Here is a 22,249-nt window from a genome sequence, read left to right as displayed (position 1 = left end):
CTGATGAGACAGAAAGAGCAAAGGGTGAGTAAAAGAGTCGACTAGTGGACATTCTCTCCTCTCGCAGGGTCTCATCTCTTCTGCATCACAGCACAGCTCAGCGAGCTCGCTAATGTACCCTGTCATGGGGTGAGACAGTAAACGAGCGCATGACATTTCCATCGGTTTACAGAAACCCATAAACAACACAGTGATTAATGGTACTTATTCATACATTAGTTTAAACATGCGATACGCTCTCCTGCTCTAAAACACAAACATGGCCAGTCACACAAACAGACTCATGCACAGAAATAACTATGCTGTCTGGTTTCATTGTATAAAAGATAACAAAATTATTTTATTACATGTTCATAATTTGACAGACATCACCACATACTTGCATGATTGCTTGTTTCCCACACTATAATTAGGCATAATATACCCAGTACGAAACTATATAAAACAAACATGCTTGCAGATACAAGGGGTGGGAGGGGATGGAGGGAGGGGGTCAATTCAACAACAGATTAAAGCCATATTCTGTCATTTAATGAAGTTCAGTGGTAAAGAAAACAAACTGCAGAAGGATGCTGAAGCTCATTATCATTTTCAGAATTTATTTCTCTCTTTTTTTTTTTGTTTACATCAAATAGAACAGACATACATTGGCACATGCAAAGTGAACACTTTGTGGTGCTTTTCATTACCATCCAAATCCAATTGAACAAAGACTGGATATCTATTTTTGTACTCCAAACATGAAAATACTCTCAAATATTTACAAAAAAATATACTTACAATGCCCATCACTCTAACATAATAATCATCTGGGACTGATTTTGAGTTGATTTCTGTAAAACAAAATACTGTATGTGGCAGAGCTTGCTGTTCAAGGTATTTAAATCAACTTCAAGAGAAAAGAGGCACAGAAGAAAATCACTTATAAACAATACAAAACAGAAATCAGATAATGGGAACCCCAAGAGAATATGGCTTTAATGACATTTTAAAAAAAAAAAATCTTGAAAGTAGATCCACTGTCCTTTTTACGACTGTCCTCGTTCACAGTGACCCCTATTAGCAGGCAAGTTGACCTCTGTCAGAGAGAAGGGGGCCACAACACAAGTTTAAAAACCTACAGTTTGGTTCTGGAGGCCAACCCAGCCACACTGGCCTGCAGCTGCGCTAGTCTCTGTCAGGACTCATGTATCATGTCTGGATGAAGGTTGGATGCTATCCACAGTCCTGGAGTGCATAGGTACTGCAGGTGGTGCTGGGATGCCTGCGCTCTCTCTCCTGACTCTGTCTGTCTTTCTCTGTTCCTCTACAGCTCCCTTCCCTTTTCAATCACAGATAAAGGACAAACAGCATTCATTTTCAAGCAGATCAGATCCTGAGGTTGTTGTAACTCACATATGTTTTCTTGGTTGCTTGACCTGAGAAAAAAAACAAGATTACGATTTACTTGGAGCACCGCTAAAACGAAACAACAACAAGAAGATGCATCTTTCAAATTCGCAAACAGAGGCAAATAAACATCATATGCTTTAGTAAACTCTTTTTACTGTGCCGTGCATTCTTAGCACCAGCTGTGTGCAATCAGTAGCAATATTTTCTGGCCTAGTGTATCATTTCGACTCATAATGCCCCTGTGTAAAGCCTTAGTTTCTATTTTCAGATGCTAACTAGTGATAAAAAACACAAACACCACACAAGTGGGCACCGAACAAATGCTAGGGCATGCAATGTGATCCCAGTCTGGATTGCCATGGAAACATATCAGAATGTGGCTGAGTGCCTAGGTACTGTGTGTTTGTGTGTCCTCCTGTGTATCTATCATTATGAGAACCGCCTGAGTCTCGAAATGTTCATAGTGTGGGCATTTTTTGCGAACCGAGGTCACTCTGGCTTGTCACGACTTCTTGAAAAGACTGTTGGAGGACAAGAATGAAGTGTAGGGTTAAGGTTAGTCTTTGTAATAAGTTTATTTTAGGGGTTAAGGCTGGAATGAGGACGTGTGACTGTAGTCAGCAGACTGTGCTCATGAGGATAAACAGCAAGTACAAGGATATATGTATTTGCGTTTGTGTTGTCCTTTGTGTACAATAGGAGAAGGTCGATGTACATTTCCTTAATCACAGACATTGCTATAAATTCTCATTCTACTGCTTTAATGCTGCTATGGCAACCATCTCCCATGGGCTATGCAATTAAAGTCACACCATTTCTTTACAGCTGCATTTTGTAGTCTTGGCCTGCAAGTATGATGAATAAAACATAAGTAAATGTACAACAGATTTTTGCTGGTAACCATAAACAGTCTTCAGGAAGATCAGTCATTTTTGAGCCAGGCGCTGTTTATGCATGTGTGTTTATTTGTCAGAGACTGAGACAGCTACCTCTGCTATCACCTTAATTCTTAATACTGATAGCTGATTATTTATCTCATCCATTGTGGTTTCATAAATTTTCTTTTCTCTTGTCCTGTTCCTTGTCCTTTGTTAAGTTGTTTTGTTAAATGAAATTGATCTGAAAAGCATTAAGTCAGGAAAAATAGCACAAGATAGTGAATCATTTCAACATCTCTGAGAAGGTTAAGAAAGATCTGACACTGTATCAATACCAATGTAAATCTGCAGAACTTCTAATGTTCTTAATCCTTTAAATCACTCTGAGTCATCTCGGATAGGCCTGATGGGCACTGAAAGGGAGGTATTTGGCGCTCTGATGGTTACAGGAATTGACGGACAGTCTCCAGGGATGGTGGAGCCACAGTTCAGGTTTCGGGGCGGTCATGCACATAAATTCGCCATTAATAAATGTCACTTCCACTGCCGCTAAAAAAGAAGGGCAAGGGGAGGAGAGAGTGTGCAGGGAGGGGAGGCGAGGCGAGAAGACATTCATGTATAGGAGAGACAGAAGGTGAGAGACGCACAGAACAGATGACACGTTGCACTTTTGGGAGGGCCTCCTAGAGACTGCGTGCCCTGCTTGGGGACTTTTGATGTGCTGTTGCGACAGATGTTTAGGTTTCACCCTCTATGGAGAGTGTATTTGCTCGATGAGCCACATGTGTGACTGGCAAGGATATGCTCCCCATCCCTGGATACACTTGCATCAGCTCTTTGACTTATGTGTGTATAACTCACACATTCAGTCACACACTAATACACACACTGAAAACTGCACGCACAAATACACACACACAGTTGTATTGCATAGACACATACACAAGCTCATTCGGCTCATTGACAGATGAGTGTGACAACTGTTGGGTGTTTGGAGAAATTCCCAGGAAAATCTGTCATATCATAGGCATAATTCAAAGAGGGGTTGAGGGGATGGCGCACCTGTGGGTGCTATGATCGCTCTATGTGATTAGAAGCGTTGTGGGAGAGGAGACCTTTGGAGGCTGTGATGTGTGATTTGCATGAACTGTCAATCATCCCTGGCTTTCTCCTCACTAGAGAAGAGCAAAGAGCTTCCATGGCAAGAGTCTGAAATCCAGCTTTTGCATTTCCGTATGTGTTGGTGTTTCTTATCCCAAGCAAACACTATATCACCTAACTATGGACGTACGTAGGCTTCTCCACTCAGAAAGTAATACCCGGTATTATCTTTGCTAACAGGATCATGCTTACTGTTTCAGATGAAGGGTGGTATGAGTAACACATAGCTATAGAGACAGATTATCTCCTTCCATTCCCGTGACAAAGCCATGCTTCTTCAAATCTTTTCACAGAGCTATTCCCCCATCTTCTCTCATGCTGCTGTGCACTTGGACTAAAGGTCTAACCTTTTATCAGGGAAGGAGATAACTGGATCCATTCTATAGGACATTATACATTATTTTATCCAAGTAGCCAACCAATTAAATTGCTGGAATGGGACTTTCTAGTACAAGAAAAAAAAATGAGAAAGATATGAAAGTAAAAGACATATACGTCTAAAAATAAGATTTAAAACCAACTGAAACCTCCATCACACACATATACTGTAAATGTAGATCTCAGCTCCTGAGTCTTCTTTGTGGTCTGTATCACACCCTAATCTTTTTATAAGCTTTATTAATTAATTGAAGACAAAACACAGAGATATGAGTTAATGAGTTAATATTTTGCCCTCCTCATGTAATTTGGTGGAGTGGACAAAATATTAGAGACACCATTCAATATAACCACCACCATCCACTACGAACTCAACAATAGACATCAAGTAGAATTACCATCTTTCTGACAATGTCAACAAAAACTGAAAATGTATAAGCTTGTAAAAGTAGAATTTATGGCAGAGCTGTTGTATTGGATTGCATTAGATTGCACAGGTGTACCTAATGAAGTGGCCAGTGAGTGTATATAGATAAATATAGATATAAATTTCATATGTGTGTGATGTTAGTATCACAAATTCATCATAGAGTTTATCACAGAATATATTTAGCCTACATGTGACCAAACATATAGTTTTCACAGTGTTCATATTACTTTTGTATTCACAGCTTTAATATAGTAGATTACAAAATGTGGAGCTATCAATATATTTTTATGTTAAATAATATATTTAAATCTAAATGCATTTTGACCAAAAGTCTTTTGTGAAGTGTGGTCTAATGTAAACGTAAATGAGTTTGGTGCACATGTGGCTCCAAGGCTTTATGATTCTCTCACTGAGTTACTTACTCATGGGGTCAGCAGCAGGGTTCTCACATAGCTCAGTCTTAGCCTCTCCGTTGGGCCTCTCGTTGGGCTTCTGGGACAAACGTGATGACATTGTGGCAGCTGTGACCACAGCCTTGAAGCTACGCTTCCTCTTCTGTACGTTCAGCTCAGGGTGGAAGATAATGATGTACACCTTGGGCATGTAGAGCATGCCCAGTGCTACTGAGGCACTAAGGTTCATGGAGATGGTCAGGGTGGTTGTCTGAATGTACAGCTAGAAGGGAGAGCAGACAGGTAAAGCGTGATTTTAATACAGACTGAAATAGCAGCAAACATGATGAAAATGGGCAGTTCCTTTGTATGAGGTATGAACTTTAATTTGGCAGCTCTATAACTCAGAAGTAGCATTTAAACCCTTATCAAGAAAAATGATGGACAAGAGCGCTATGTGGCTAAACATCTGTTGCCAATTACAGCACAGTCACACTGGAAACAGTGATAAGGCAGAACCTAATAATAACCATAGCCTGATAACAAAATCTGAGCATCCAGCAAAAAAAACTTGGTCGTTGTAGTTTTTTTATTCCCGGAGTGTAGAACAATCCAGACAGAAGGACCAAAATCATTAAATGATATGTTTACTTTATGTTCTAATATAATACAAAACCTCCTGATAATTCAATGTTAAATTTTTTCTCTTTTTTTTGATAATCTAACATTATCATCAGATACATAGCTGGTCTGGATATTTGCCATGTGTCGCTGGGGGGAAAGGAGCAATCAAGCGTAACATAATTCAGCAGCATTTATTAAAGCCTGACCTGCAGCTACTCACTCAAGTCAAAGACGGTTCAAGCGTATTAATGACAATAGCAGAAGCACCGCCAAGACTTTATCAAAATGTCCTCGCATGGCCTCCTTTCTACTGGTCTGTCCACTCAGACTCTTGAATAGATTGATAGACTACACTGTCGGGCGAGGATCTGTCCGTGACATGTTGCAGTCACCTCTCCTTCCCTTCATTTCAGATGTTTTATCTCACCACTCAAGCATTCATCATACCAATCTACAGCCTTTGAGCTGCTACCTCCTATTACAATCCTGTACCCAGGCCCATTTTAATGTAAATTCCTCCTGGAGTACAATAAATGACTAAGCATGGACTGGGGACACGGCATCTGCAGTGTACAACAGGTCTACATTTGTTTTTCTGCAGCTCTGCACGCAGTGGAGTGCAGCTTATGAAAGGCTCTCACTGCGTTAAGTGGTGAGATCATTCATAAGATTGCCATTCATGTGAGCCACACACACAGGTGCATTCTCTTACATGCTTTCTGCATGAGATTCCTTTTCTTAGCTTGCATAACACCTTTCACATTGTCGAGTTGTAATTGTGAGCTTACATAACCCAGATCACGCTATAATTTAGGTTAACACAGAATTCATAGAGTGACTTCATTATGAGGTGGTGTTTTGAGAAAGAGAGGAGCAAAGTTGGTGATTCAGAGTACACGCAAAAGGCTCTTCTTTCATTTAAGGGTCTTGGAGGAGGGAAAATCACTTCAAGAGGGGACATTATTGTTTCAAGAGCAGATCACCAAAGCCTCCTCACTAATCTACTGCACTCGAAAGCATCAGATGTCACTTATATGCTGCCTCTGAGTCAACCGCTGTTAATGTGGACGGGGAGAGGATACAACTGTAAACACATTAGCTATCACAGTGTATCTGCAGAGCACCGAAATGCTCACCGCTTCAGTGAGAGGAAGAAATGTCACCATTTGCATACCGTTTTTCTTGGTAAATAGCACGACTAATGGTCATTTCTTTCATACAAGGCAGACTCATTTACATGCCAGTCATGCCTTTGTCTTCAATCTCCAACAATCATTCAGATGCTTGATATCATCAACATGCCAATGCACTCAACTGCCTTCTCTCACTCCCCTTTTGTTTCTCTGTAGAGCAGCATCAGAGGCAGTGATCTGGCTGGCGCACCATGCATTAATAACTGTATGAATATCACAATGCTCTTGGTGCTGTTCTGTGTCACTCTAAGCTGGAGGAGAACGGAAATGTTGTGTCTGAGATGTGAGTTTGCAGTGTTTATGATTAGATATTGGGGCAACCGATCAAAGCATTGCGAAGGAGTGCACATGGCGTCAAGTGTAATCACCGGAGATTCTCCGCCCTGTGTTGTGTTTCCATGTTTGGTAGCTAGTAACCTGTCTGGTATCCATGGCAACATTACAGAGTTTGGTGCGAGCAACTAAACACGGCTAGAATAAGCTTTTAATGAGATTCTGATACCTTAGACGCTGCAATGCTGACCCTATCAGAACTGATTTATTGACCATGCAGGAGAGTAGATTCGGGAGCAGGCACACAGTAAGCATTAGGTGCTTGCTCGTACTCATCACACACAACCAAAATCATACACACACACACAAAAACATGTAGGTATGTAGGATTTCACTCCCTCTAATACAGATATACACACACATAAACACACCAAACCAAATCCCTTTTCTTACTGCCTCTAATCACCGAGAAAGGGTTTCTCATTGTGCCTCTCTATGAGCTTGACCCAAATTCGTAGCCCTCTCACCCACCACTCAAATGTTTAGCTTGTCACAGAACATCCATAATTAATTCCTGTTGCTTTAACATAAATAAATACATGAAGTCATTTTCACAACTGCTTGGCAACTCTCTATTTATAGCTGCAGTAATGATTTATTAACATCTTCATCAGGAATCAAACGGTTGCTTTGGAATTTTACATCTCATTGACAAGCCAAATGCCAACATCCAGCCACAACAAACGATGTGTCTTTCATTTAGACAAAAAACTGTTGAGGGTAATTCTCATAATTATACCCACCAGGGATATACTTACTGCAAAGGCAATTTAGTTGGGTATGGTTGAGGACTATAAATGCACATAGCGATAAGGACTTGATTCAGAAAGTGACAATTAGGATGCTCTCTGCCCCGTTAGAGAATGCCTTCAATAATGGATTCGGGGGATTTGCAGTCTCCTCTCAACTACCTGGATGTCTCTTGTTGTTTTGGGTGGCCTACTTTCTAGCCCAGCTCATGTCATGAATAACTCTGCCTGGCTTTGTGCTGCAAAGCCCTATTCAATATTGGAGACACCATTTTCCTTGTGGATGGCCTTCTCTTCATTTTGACTCTACACCGAAGATCCCCACTTCTGGGCTTCACGATTGGCAGATAAAGAGGTTATGACACATATAACCGTCTCTGAATTTGTTAGAGCAGGCTATTAAAAGTCAAAACAATCTGAGGAAGTCACTGTTGATGTTTTCTTGAATGCAATTTGTTGTCTTTTGGTGTTATGTTGAGGGCCCATATTTATCTAACGTCTCTAGAATAGGAAATCAGATCCACAGATTGATACATCTTTGGTTCTACTTTTAAGAATGGGAGTATAATTATTTAATCAACTTTCTTAACTTAGGAAGGGACTCTTATCTCTTCAGTATTTAGGAGCCTATTCACAGGGAGATGGTGCTCAGGAAGAAACAATCAGTGAGAGGAGAGATGAGCTTATTAAAAGGTACTGTTTTGATGAAAATTGAGTGATTTTTTTGTCATTGACTTTGTGCTGATGCAGAGGAGAACACATACTGTTCCTGCAGAAACTGCTGTCCTCACAACTGCTTTTTTTCAGCAGGGAAACTGAAGCTTTGCAAAAGTGATGGTTCTGTCAGAACCAACTATTTCAGCAGTAATAACATCAAATTGTGTTCACATTATCTTTATGCGAAGAGATCATAAAGGTAACGCTCACCACAAGGTTCCTCAGTGCAATAAAAACCTGTATTTGAACACAGTTATGTACCTCTGGGTAGGGTGTCAAATGCTTGATTTTCATGAAGGATATCTCAACTAACTTACAGCAGGTAAAATCTAATTTATTACCAATTTATTTCAAATTATAGCATGGCTACAATATTAGACAGATGTGTCCATATTATTATGGGGTATTTCACAGGACTGGGTGACACTACAGGAATAAAATTTCACCATCTAGAGGGAACATAAGTAGAAAATTACATGTTCTCTGTGGAGAGATGCACCAAAGCCCAAAGAGAGTTTTAAATATCACTGCTGTGTGTGCAATACTGCACAATACAATAAATGCAAAACATGGCATGCATACATTACAGGCATTCTTCATTCTTTGTGTCATTTTAAGGATTTATAAAGTAATTGTACTTTTTTGTGGAAAAACATATATTATTTTTATATTTTTGAAATTCTAAAACATGTCTGGAGGGGATCTTTAAAGATAACTATGTAAACAGCGTACTGGAATATATCAGTATAAGATTTAAGCAATTTATTACTTTTGGTATCATATGTAACCTTGGTAACTAGTTACCCAAGTTATTGGCCTATGCATATAAGTGTTGTTATTCTCTGTATTTGGGTTTTCATCCACAACTAATACTCCAAACTGCAACTGTCAGGAAAACTACAGTATGTCATCATCATTTCTACTTTGAGTGTGGTAAACGGTATCTTCTTCATCTTGAAGAATGTTCAACATTTATTTTCAAACTAAAAACCACAACCCTTTTTTCTTGACCGGTTTTAGCTTTTTGCCTGCAGTCTGCCTCTGGTGCAATCTTCTCAAGGTTTCAATCATAAAACAACTGAAAGGTGGGGGAATTACATGTATTTTCAAAAGATTTCACATTCTGCAATGAGTGTCAAGTTCAAGTACAGTTTGGAGGGAGACAGGAGGATTAGAAGTTGCAGTTTTGATTTACTTGCTGAAAGCTGGAGAGAGGCAGTAGAGATATTCATCAGTCAGTCAAGTAATGATACTTGGCAGCACGGTTGGTCTTCAAGAAGTTCATGTGGGTACAGGAGGCATCTTACAAGAGCCTAAGTGGTTTCCAGACATGTATTGAGGTATATGCGTTTTCATGACATGAATCTCTCTTTTAGGCACGACTGACTCTTGTGGGTGTTTTACTAGAAAGTTTCCATGCCGCAGGGAAAATATTTCATTATATCATCACCCTACTCTTCTGAACTGTAGACTGTTTTGTGGTTAAAGACATTACCGAGCCTCCCATATAGTACATCTATCTAAACAACACATTTTTTGTGACTTTATAAACACAATTTTTATTTCTGTTATCTGATTCTGAACTGATCAAAAGTCAGTTTCAACAGTGACATGCAGTCCTGGAGTTTGTTTCAAAAGTTAGTTGATCCCCATTCATGAGGACAGCTGATGTTGGATACTGGTGACTCTCACAGTAATTAACTTGAGTGTGTGGAGTGGTTTCACTGAGCACATGCAGGTGCACAGGAGGAGATGAGATGCTCTGTGATCTTTTGTTAACTTTTTTGCATGGCTTCTCTCAGAGGCAGAACCTCTGACTCATATTTTTAATCCTATCCTTTTCAACAATGGGATTCCTAACATATGGAAATCCGCCTATGTTCTCCCTTTGCTGAAAGGAGGAGATCCCTCAGTTGTTTAATAACTATAGGCTGATCTCTAAATTATGTGTTTGAGTCCTTGAAAAGTTTTTAGTGAACAACTTCAAGAATTTTTAGAGACAAATGGTATTCTATCACAACATCAGTCAGGCTTTAGAAAACAACGCAGCACAATAAACACTGCTTTTAAAGTGGTGAATGACATTGAGGCGCTGGGCTGCAAAAAATATTGTGCACCTCTTTTTATTGATTTGTCCAAGGCTTTTGACATAGTTGACTATGTCACCTTGGCGGATAGACTCAACAATATTAGTTTATCTGGGCATGCTGTAAGCTGGTTTTCAAATTACTTCTCAGCTAGAACACAGTGTGTCCAGTTTTCTGGGTCTTCTTCTTCCTTCCTCCCTGTATCAAAAGGTGTGCCCCAGGGTTCCATACTAGGACCACTTCTGTTCTCCATTTATGTAAATAATTTCTGTTACAATTTATCAAATACTGCATTCCATTTTTATGCAGATGATAAAGTTATCTATTTCTCATCCCCTTCAGTAGTACAAACCCTTAAATTCCTGCAGTCTGCCTTTGATGTTGTTCAGTCCCATTTGACTCAACTTAAGTTGTGGGTAAATGTAGACAAATCTAAATTCATGCTATTTTCAAATGGCAGCGTTAACATCTAATCTTCCTAAGATCTCAACTCAAGGCATTGAAATTGAAATGGCCACAACATATAAGTATTTAGGTATTATTACTGATCAGCTTGTTTTTAAAATCATACACTAAAAGCATTGTTTCCATGCTGAAACTTAGATTAAGTTTCTTTTTTTAGGTATAAATCCTGTTTCTTCCTCCAGGCAAGGAAACACTGGATTTCAGCAACATTTTTACCTTTATTGGACTACAGCGATCTGCTCTTTATGAATGTACCTGAACAGTGGCTAAAGACGTTGGACACTGTATACCATTGTGCTTTATGTTTCATTACTGGCTGTGGCAATCTCATACACCACTGTGCTCTGTATGCTGCTGCTAAGTGGCCATCTCTGTATGTAAGCAGACTTTTGCATTAGTAAGTTAGTAAGTAAAACTTTATTTATATAGCACCTTTTTAACACAGGTTACAAAGTGCTTTACATTGACTAGGCACACAAAGAAAAGAGGACAAGAAAACCATAAAAGACACATTCACGAACACATACAGACATCATGCACATACAAACAGAGAAAGCATACAGTCATCACCCAGAGCACTCACTTGAATTTATTGAATGTTATGGGAAAGCCATTCTAAGAAAGTATGTTTTCAGCTAAGGCATTGGTTAGCTTTTATATATAAATCTCTCCTTGGGCTGATTTCTCCTCATCTGTGTACATACATGTGCAAAAACCAAAATCAATGTTACTTGCGTTCTCACGCTATTCTAGACATGTTGGTCCCCAGAGTTAGAACAGAATTAGGCAAAAAAAGCTTTTAAATGTGCTGAACCTTCTTCCTGGAATAATGTGCAGATAGACCGGAAATTGTCAGAGCTGATTACTTTGAGGGAATTTAGGTCAATTTTAAGGATCGAGGAAATAGTACTCCTGGTCAGTGTGATTGCTCTGAAATTTTCACTGAAATTGTTTTAGAAAATTGTACCTGTTTATGCATCATAACTGGATTTTTGTCCTTGACCTTGTCTTACTTATTAACTGGATATCGTGGTGACTTGTTTGTAGTGTGTGACAGTTGTATTTGTCTGTTTCTGTTGTTTGCATTTATTGTTGTAATAATGTTTATGCTGCTCTCTTGGCCAGGTCACTCTTGAACGATACAATGCAATAAAGCAACATAAGGTCAGACAGCCCTCTGAATTTTTAGATTATCACTGGCAGCTGGCAGCATATCACCACAGTGTATTCATAAATCTTTTGATATTGGACAACGTGGGGTAAGAGAGATTACTCAAATCTGCCTGAGTGTTTAGCCACCTGTGCACACATATAAAAACACAATGGAGTGAGGTAATCATAAAGTGAGGATATAGTCAAACACTAATCTATCCTTGATCACATTTAGTCTTTGCACATGCAGATCTACACACACAAGCACACATCTCTGTCACGTAGTGACAATATTTTTTCACTATTGTACTGTACCAATTTTTACTGAAGTATTCATACAGGGATCTAATAAGCCAGTAACTACAGTCTTCAAAGAGACAGACGTTGGGAGGAAGGCGTGTTCATTCTGAAACCTTAAGTAAGCTCAAATGATGAATAAGATAGCACTTCATCTTAACTACACTGCAGCTTTTGCAAAGAAGGTTTCCAAGACATGCAAAGGCACTTCTCACTCGCAGTGGCTAGGGAGCAAGCAGAAATGCACCCACACAGGCCATTACACCAGGATGCTGCGGTGTGAACTAGAGGTGAGTGTAAGGCAGCAGCGAGTGTGAAGAAAGAGTTAACTGCATAAAGGGGAAAGATAAACACATTACTGCCTCGCTAGTCGCTGCGAGTAACATAATGAACTCCTAATCGCTGCTGAGGGTGTAATTCATCTATGAAATCAGCAGCAAATTGAGATGAGGAAAATCTGATCCATCTCATGCGGTAGCTTAGCAGGAAGGATATTGAACGGCGTGCCTCTCAAAAGGTTAGGAGTAACACTTTCCTGTCAGCATCGATATTCTGTCAGTGGAAAACTTCCCTTCCACTCCGTCTTGTACATATGGCCTGCCAAGCAGCATGTGTAGCTCATGAGTCCAGCAGATGAATGCATCTGTATTCTACCCAGGGCTGCCCAGATAAGCAATGACTAGCACAGAAGGTCAAAATGTCATATTCTCAATCAACTCCGGTAGCACCCAATGTCAAATGCTTTGTTGAGTAGAGCGCCGCTGTCAAGAGATGGAATGTGTTGAATCAAACTTCTATTTACCCCCCCATTTCTCCCTGCCTTCATCCTCCTGCAGTTCGTTATCCTACTCTTCCTCCACCCCTTCAACCTCCTTGTCTTCCTCTCCAGAATAAGGCGTAATAGTATATGTTGAGCCCTGGGCATAAGAGTTAAGATAATGGCATCTGGAGCTGCCGGCACCCCCATCCATTTCATTCCTCAGGCATTTCAGGATTCTGGTGCTTAACATCAATTCTTCCTCCGCCTTAATATGCTTATTTCTGTCTGTGGTGGTCCTAGTGTGGGTTTCCATGCACATCGGAGCCATATGAATTTGAAATCAAAAGAAAATGAACCCATAACTTATACAGTCACAAAATGTGTGTGTGTGTGTGTGTGTTCTCCCTGTATGTACTGTTAGTGTTTTTATTTAGTTTTTGTACAAATATGCATGTGCTCATGTGTTTGGACAAGATAAAAACAGGGCTGAAGGAATGAAAGGGAGATTTTTGAGAGGGGGCAAAGAGACAGACAAAGAAGGGTGGTGACAGAGACAGAGCGAAAGAAAGAAAGGGAGAAAGAAATGACTCACCTTCTCTGCAGACTGGGCTGTGCCAAAGAAAATCGGGATGAAGGCCAGCCAGACTATGCAAGTGGTATACATAGTGAAGCCAATGGGCTTGGCCTCATTGAAGTCTTCTGGTACATCCCTTGTCTTGATGGCATAGATGGTGCAGGTCACCATCAGCAGGATGCTATAGCCCAGTGAGCAGATAATCTGTAGGTCTGTGATGTCACACTTCAGTACGCCACGGGCCAGCATGGGGTTTATGGTTTTCTGCTCATCGTAGTCGATGATGGTGTTTGGCGGGTCCACAGCAAACCACACCAGCACGCCCAGCAGCTGCACGCAGATCAGACTGGAAGTGATGGCGATTTGGGAGGTGGGACTGATGAAGCGTGGGGCCGTGACTGTCTGCTTTCCTTGCTCGAAGATCCGATAGATGCGGTTGGTCTTGGTGAGCAGCGCGGCGTAGCTGATGCACATGCCCAGACCCAGGAAGATCCTTCTGAAGGCACACACAGCTACGTCAGGCTTGGCAATCATGAGGAAGGTGATGATGTAACACAGAAAGATGCCAGTTAGCAGCACGTAGCTCAGCTCTCGGCCTGACGCCCGGACAATGGGTGTGTCATTGTAGCGTACAAAGGTTGCCATGACGAAGATAGTGGCGATGATACCAAGCATGGCCAGGAAGACAGGGATGATCGCCCATGGAGAGTGCCACTCCAGTTTAATAATCGGGATGGGCTGGCAGGCGGTTCTGTTGGGGTTGGGCCTCATGTTGTAGGCACACAGTCTGCAGGAAGTCTCGTCGTACTGGTACTGGTAGCCATCACACAGTTCACAGTGCCAGCAGCACGGCATGCCCTTTACCCTCTTCTTCCTCTCTCCAGTTTTGCAGGGCAGACTGCACACAGAGATAGGCACCTCCTGCTCCCCATCTGGCCACTGAAGCTCCTCTAGCTGGGAGACAGATGACACAGCACAGGAAGAGAAGGTTAGCAACAGACAGATAAGCAAAAGGTATCAATAGAGATGAGAGACCATGGAGATGGTGAAAAAACCTGATTTTTTTAGCTTGACATAACATTCATATAGAGTTCTAACACAAGTTAAGGATCGGCCACTTTATATTATATCATGAATTTCATGAGCTCATATTTGAAAAAACAAAGTACAACGCAATATTTGAAAACAGATGAAAAAGTTAAACGGTCGAAAAAAACAATTAACCTAATACAGTACAACATCTGCCTCACCAACTTCTTAGAGGGATTGCCTTTTTTAATACTTGAAAGTAATTGAAATCACCATGGCAACAGAGCTTACCATTGTTCAGTGAAATAAAATAAAGAAATATGAAATGCAAAAGACATTATGTTTTAATACAGGAGTCAGTGAGGTATGAAATATGTGATGAGAAGGAAGGAGAATGGGATTTGGTATTGCAAAATACCTATTTTAGACTTTGCGGAGCTATTTCTACTTATGATCTTGTCATCAAAATGAAAAGTGGGGTTTACAGACACACTGCAGAACTATTTCAAACTCCACTCCAAAAGGCCCTGAGGTGTTTTATGATTTAAGCTCAAACTATAGTCTCAACATACAAGTCAGCCAAAAGCCACAAAGAAATGGAATTTTTTAGGACTCTTACATATTTTGTTAGGGTGTTAAAATAGCTTTGATGAGACTCTGAGCTTATCTTTTGATTTATTATGAAAGAGTAGTGATCCGTGGCTTGAAAAGCACCAGAAGATTAAAGGTACTCCAACATGGTTTAGACAGTTTCACAACAATATACATCAGACATGTAACCCAAATAAATCAGCTGGACAACAAAAAGCAATGAACAAATATAGAAAACTACATAAAACCACCATTAAAATCTCCTACATTTGGTTGAAATATAAAGGTTAAACCTGCAGTGCAGAACTTTTGCATATAAATGAATATCTGTTACACTCAAGCCCTTGCCAAACGAGTTCACACAATGCTGATGAAGTCTATCACTGCCGGGTAAATCTCTCTGTATTTCACAGTATATCGGTTGTTTTAATGTGGTGTTGGGTTTGACATTCCCGCGCTTGCCGAATGAATGTATACTGCGCATGCAGAGCTAACCAGCTAACTTCTGGTTAGCTGTTTGCTAACTTGAATGGGGACAAAATAATTTAATTGTGTGGCTCCTCTAGACTTTCCAAATGTTATTAGATCAAATGGATCAAATTCTGATAGTGAAACGAATAATTTCACGGGGGTTGTGATGCTCAAAACAATTTATCCACCGTTTTACAGCCACAACAGAAACAATGGAGTAGGCTACAATGAAGCCATGTGTGTTGACATGTGCCAACGTGATTGAAATGTGTTGACGGTGTTTTTGTAATTACTCTCACTGCCAGAAAGGGGAGACAGACGTCTCACACTCCTGCTTTAATTATTTCTTTGTGTTTTAAAACTGCTCTGATATCACAGATTTAAAAGGATAACAAATTAATGGAACTATTTTTAGTGATAATATTTTTAGTGTGCATCGTACCTTGATCTGAAGTGGATTCATGACTTAAAGGAATAGTTTGACATTTTGGGAAATATACTTATTCTCTTTCTTGCAGAGAGATAAGAAGCTCAATACCGCTCTCATATATGTCCTCTAAATATGAAACCATCACCAGGAGACAGTTAGCTTAGCTTAGCATGCAGACTGGAATCAGGAGGAAACACCTACCCTGCCTTTGTCCAAAGGTTAAAAAATCGTGAAGCTCACCAAGTAGCACATTATATCTCATTTGTTTAATCTGCACATAAACACACTGCTGGTTGCCTGGCAATCTCATGATGACGACAAGACTCCAGCATATCATTGCACAAGGCCAAGAAATATAATTAAAACACAGAACTCCCTGTAAGACCACACTTTTTCATTTTAACACTTGGGCTCTTGTACAGATCACACAAACGATTTTAAGTAGTGAGCTTTAAAGGCGCTGGTAGGAGGGATTTTAGCTAAGCTAACTGTCTCCTGGTTATAACTTCATATTTAACTGGCAAACATGAGAGTGGCATTGATCTTCTCATCTAACTATTACTTCATAAATGTACTGTTCCGCTTCACCGCTCATCTTTTCATTTCTGTGGTTTGCAATGGAATTTAAACCAATGTCAGCACACATTAAACACATGGAAATTCTCAACAGATGAACCACCATCTTACCATTTATGACATTTTAAGTCACGCTCATATAGATCATGTCACTCTTTAACATGAACATCCGCAGATAAAAAACTCCACCACTTACAGGTACCATCACATACAACATGACTCCAGCTAGGGATATAAACAGCATTGCCTCCTCCAAATATTGCAACTGACAATAATTTCAGATACAGAGCAGCACCTTTGCAGCACACACATACACACACACACATCTACAGTGTGTGTTTGTGTGTTGTGTGTACCTGTATGACAAATGTGTTGTTTCTGTGGTGTCTGGATAGATTATCATCTGCCATTTATCTGGGGGCATGAAGGTGCCATTTGTTATTTGGACAATGAATGGTGCTCTCTGGAAAACCTCCCGATTACACACAGTGTGGAAACAGTAATGAGACCAACAGCTCTGTTGCTATGGAGACCAGAAGCAAGATTTTTGACACCTTGTTCTCTTACGGCTGCTGTAGTTTTCATTTGTGTTTTGCTATAGTTGTTAATTTTACAGTTAATTTGAGCTTTTGTGAGCTGGAACAGCATCACATCGAACTTCTTTATCAATGATCGCACAGTGTATTGGTATGTTCAGTCAGGGGTAACCTTTAAATTAGATTGCTCTTTATGTGTAACTGAACAAAGTAATACCTATTGTATTGGAATATAATTGCATTGTAACAGCGTTTGGTTTGTAATCACACTAAAACAGAATGAAACACAAAGCTCCAGCAGCAGACGTTATTCCACCTGTGCTATCAAATCCATTCAGTCGAGTTTAATTCTTGTGATCCAGAGAGCCATTATGCAAATGTTAACTCATCTGTATGTAAATGTAATGTTTTTTTTTTTGTAATCTGAGTTACATAGAAATACATAGAATTTTCAGCTCAGGTTTCATCCCATCATATGGGCTATTTCAAACCATGTTTGCCTTGAAATAAAATAAAACTCATCAGTTTCTTTATGGTCCACATGAATCACCCGAACCAATTCTTGTGTTGTGACAGTGAGATCTATTACAGTGGGTACAAACCAACACCTCGCACTTAAAAAGCAGCACGGCAGCTGTCTCTGCACCGAACCCTGATATTAGACAGTATTTTTTTTTTTGTAGGTGAATTAAAGTTATTTAAAGTTCCAATAAATTGAAAAACACCATATCTATGTTATTAACTTTTAAATATGTCAAAAAAATGACATTCTACAAATTCTCATATTAAAATCCTTCCCTTTCCTGTAAAGCACAAAGCTTTTATATGATTTAACTTGCACTCTGTGGTGTACCTTAAATTCCATCTGATAAAACGTGATCATTGATTTAGAGTTTCATCATGTACAGTAAAAACTGCAGGAAAGCTACTGAGGAGTAACACGGGAGGTGTGTTTTCAGGTGTCAGTTTAAAACAACATCAACATGTTCAGCAGATTTCTGCTGCCAAACATTCAACATATATGGACTGACACTTGGGATAAGAACATGTTCTTCCTCTTCCTCCCACTCTCTTTCTTCGTCAGTCCTTCAAGTTATGCAGTGAGAGGCGAGCAATCTCCAACAAAATGATGTCATTTTCTTTCTACTTTCTTCTTTCACATCAGGTCCCTCCTGATGTGTTAGTCCTGCCCAAACCTAACATCCTTTTACAGGCGGAAACATATCAAATCATTTTTTTAATAGTGTACAAAATGTGACTATAATTACCGCCTTTTCTCCCCATTCAAACACTGATTTTAAAATTCTCTTCTTAAAAAAAGTGGTATCTGATAACCTTTGATAAAACTATGTTTCCATTCTGAATATAAACTTTTGCCTTTTTAAATAAAGTCTGAAAGTATGTCTTTGTTGAACTGCTGAATATGTTTAGCTTTTGGCTTACATGCGTCTTTGCGTGCTTGTATTATTCATGTTGTGAGGAAAAAAGTCTCTTCACAAAGTCACATTTTGGGGACAAAAAGCATGTCCCCACACCATAAATCATTCAATTTTAGGATGAAGGCTTGGTTTAAGGTTAAGGTAAGGTTATGATTAGGGTAAGTCTCCAGGAAATAAATAATAGTCAATGTAATGTCCTCTGAAGTGATGGAAACACGACTGTGTGTGTGAGTATGTGTGAACATTTTTTTGTATTTGTTGGAGGAAAGAACACCTGAAGAATACTGAACATTTATCTTGCTGGGTAAAGAGTAACACTTCCTTTTTCTTGGTAAACTGCACAAACAGATTATTCCTGCACCTAAAATACATCAATTAGACTGAAAGCAAAACATACCTCCACCTGAGCTCTCTCTGTATTTGAGATGCAAATAATGTGCACCCCCTTGTCACATAAGAGATTACAATTTTAGAAAACACAAAAAGTCCTCACGCTAGTAAATCTTTAGCATCGCTGAGCCCAGATATCCTAATTAGATTCAAGCATTTGCAATTGTCTGTCTGTTGTCTGTGTTTAGTATCGGTAAAAAGTCATACCCTGAGCTGCAGGGTTTCCACCCACTGTCCTACCACCTTATACTCTGGGGTGGAGGAGTTGGTCATCTGGAACTGGAACAGGTCGTAGCGTCCGGGAGCATCACCATTCTTGTTAAACACAACAGAGGTACCGGCACTGCCTGTACAGAGAAATGGAGAGGAAATGTAGCAAACAGACAGCAGAATAGAAAAGTGTTAGACTCTGGTGTGACAAGGTACAGCCCCTCTTGTAATAAGAGAAAAACATGAACTTTTAACCCCTTGTCTCTTACTGTGCGGTGGCCTGTATGGACACAAAGGACCACAGAGTGTGTGAGTCTTTTCCTCTCGGTTAAAACCTCCCAACATCATGACCTATATCTTGCACCTCGATGATAATCATGGACGAGAAAGTGAGCTCCCTACTGACCAATGTAGCTGCTCCTCACCTGCTTCCTATGCACCATCACGGCTGCACAATGGCCACTGGAGGAATATATTTTCACATTCAAACGTGGTTAGATATGTTCACTCCCAGCTGTACTCTAATATCACACGCTGACTGCTGTTTAAGATGATTGCACACCTCCTCAGGTTAAAAGTAATGCATTTCAATCACACAGTGGACAACAACAGGAGATGGAGGGAGGATAAACAGGTCAGCCAAAGCATCATACTGTCCCCATCTGCTCTCAGTGTGTAGCAGCCTGTTTCAAGCAGAGCCTTGAAGATTTCACTAATTAGCTTAGAGAGGACTGCGGACACCTGAAACATTACGCTAGAGAAATAGAGTTATTTAAATGTGTATTTGTGCAAGCTCTTAAGCCTGTCTGTCATATGTACTGTGGATATGTGCAAATCACTCAATAATAGGATCCTCATGACTGCAGAGCTAGTGCAAGGTAGCGTGTTAATGTAGATGTCACTCAACTTCAGATCTCCCTCACAGCAGTGAATGCTGAATGGCATTAATGGGAAAAATGGTTGTACTTTATTTTATACATGAGGGCTGCATTGTTGATGAGGTAATTTTTACCATCTCACAATGCTGAGGGAGAATGAAAACCAGCAAGTCTGTTCACCTTGGCACTGCATACAGTGGTTTTGTCGGCACGAATGGAGATACCATTTTTGAAATGGGGCGGGGGGAGTCGGATGACACTTGGCATGGGAATTAAGTACTTTAATAGCTCTGGCTATAAAAAGTGTAGAGAAAGGACCAGGAGCATATGTCCAAAAACACTTTTGGGAACATGTTGTCTTTTGTTTCTAGAACAGAGCTTGTGGCTTTTGGATGGAAGGCCACTGTACCTTTTCCTTAGTTATGAGCCAGAGGGGAATTTTCATCTCCCTCCAGTCTTTTTTTCCAAGGACATTTGTCATTGAACATTCTACAAAAGTTCCAGGGCAAAAGAGTCTTGTAAAACAAGAAAGGCAGAGGTAGCAAGTGAAAAAGCCCGCTTCTGGAGACAGAATTGGGGGCTATTTCAAAAAAATTCTGTGGACAAGCCCCCTTTTGACACCAATGTCCATTATAAACAAAGACCTTAGGTAGCCATTTTCTTGTTTATGCAGACCCACAAATCCTTCACTATCTGCTGTTATTCAAAGTGACAGCACATACACTCACCGGCCACTTCATTAGGAAAACCTGTGCAATCTAATGCAATCCAATACAACAGGTCTGCCATAAATTCTATATTGATGAGGCTTATACATTTTCAGTTTTTGTTGACATTGTCAGAAAGGTAATAATTCTACTTTATTATTAGTACTGGAGTGTGTTATACTGAATTGTGTTCTTAATATTTTGTCCACTCCATTAACATACATGATGGGGGGGCAAAATATTAGGAACACTTTTCAATATAATGCACTCCAGTACACCACCACCACCTGCTACAACCTTACTAATAAATGTAAAAGAGAATTATCACCTTTCTGACCATGTCAACAAAAACTGAAAATATATAAGCTTCGTAAATGTAGAATTTATGGCAGAGCTGTTTTGGATTGCATTAGATTGCACAGGTGTTCCAAATAAAGTGGCCAGTGATTGTATATTCCACATTAACAATGCAGAAATTTGAGATACTGGAGTCAAATGACCCATTTGATTCTTCATTTAAAAGTAGAACACTAATTCATAGATATCCATGTGTCTGCACAGAAAATGAAGCAGGATGGCTGTTCAGAATGAATTCAAGTGTGCTTGTGAAATAGTAGTGGCAGTAGAAATAGTGAAAAAAAACAAACTCAAACTCGGCGGGTGGTAGTCACCTTCCTGTCACTTCTGCTTCCACCAAACAGACAAAGTAGACTTGTTGACACAGTGTATAAAGATGTTGACAAAGTATTGACTACTGTGAGCAAAATCTGTGAAGGGTTACCATTCTTACTTCACGCCCCAGCTGAAAAACACACAAATACACAAACACACAAACTCATTCAATAAAGTGACATGAGTGATTGGGCACTTGGCGCTCTTCAGCTTTAGAGCAAATAATTAAGTGGCGTTTCTGTCTGTGCAGATAAAAAGGCATTAGAAATTCCTTTCTGTTTTCTATTGCCTGATATTTTCAAGGGAACAAAATGGTCTGTGTAGACTCCTTAGTGAGAGCGCTGTCTAAGATGAAAGATTTATACATTTGCATGTGGCTCTGAACTAAGACATGACAAAAGTGCACTGCTGCTGTGCTGTGCTGAGCAGTGTGGGTGGACTGGGGATCCACTGCTGTGTTTCTCTCGCATCATTATTCTCTCCTTTTTTTTCCCTGCTTCTCACTCTTCAGCTCTGTGACTCCGGCGCAGTGGGGAGATCAACAAAGGAAGCTTACACTCCTTCGCTCTCAAACATACATTAGCAGTGGAACATACACAGGATAATGTGTGTGGTTCCAGTCTAAATGCAATAAGGGGCAGTGAGATATGCCTGACGGAGCCACAGCAGAACAACCTTGCCTGTAAGAAGGTTTGAGAATATAATAGAAACACAGGAAGAGGGAGAGGAGATAGAGAA

The 22,249-nt window shown here is 40.0% G+C and overlaps 1 protein-coding gene across 2 annotated transcripts in view; it reads right to left on the bottom strand.

Annotated features, from left to right (window-relative positions):
* Nucleotides 1–579: 579 nt before the first annotated feature.
* The window catches only part of LOC122983132 (metabotropic glutamate receptor 7-like), a 37,544-nt gene continuing 15,874 nt past the window's right edge, over nucleotides 580–22,249 (bottom strand). The window contains exons 6-9 of one of the 2 annotated variants that reach the window (XM_044352906.1): nucleotides 19,252–19,391; nucleotides 13,601–14,536; nucleotides 4,662–4,914; nucleotides 580–1,321 (exon numbers count right to left, since the gene is read on the bottom strand). In XM_044352906.1, the coding sequence (XP_044208841.1) occupies nucleotides 1,185–1,321; nucleotides 4,662–4,914; nucleotides 13,601–14,536; nucleotides 19,252–19,391 (1,466 nt within the window). In that variant the 3' untranslated portion in view covers nucleotides 580–1,184. Of the gene's footprint in view, nucleotides 1,419–4,661; nucleotides 4,915–13,600; nucleotides 14,537–19,251; nucleotides 19,392–22,249 lie in introns of both variants that reach the window. The other variant, XM_044352907.1, reaches the window with a different exon arrangement.

The sequence above is a fragment of the Thunnus albacares genome, chromosome 5 (assembly GCF_914725855.1).
Source record: "Thunnus albacares chromosome 5, fThuAlb1.1, whole genome shotgun sequence".
Classification (NCBI taxonomy): Eukaryota; Metazoa; Chordata; class Actinopteri; order Scombriformes; family Scombridae; genus Thunnus; species Thunnus albacares.
This window is presented reverse-complemented; position numbering and strand designations above follow the sequence as displayed.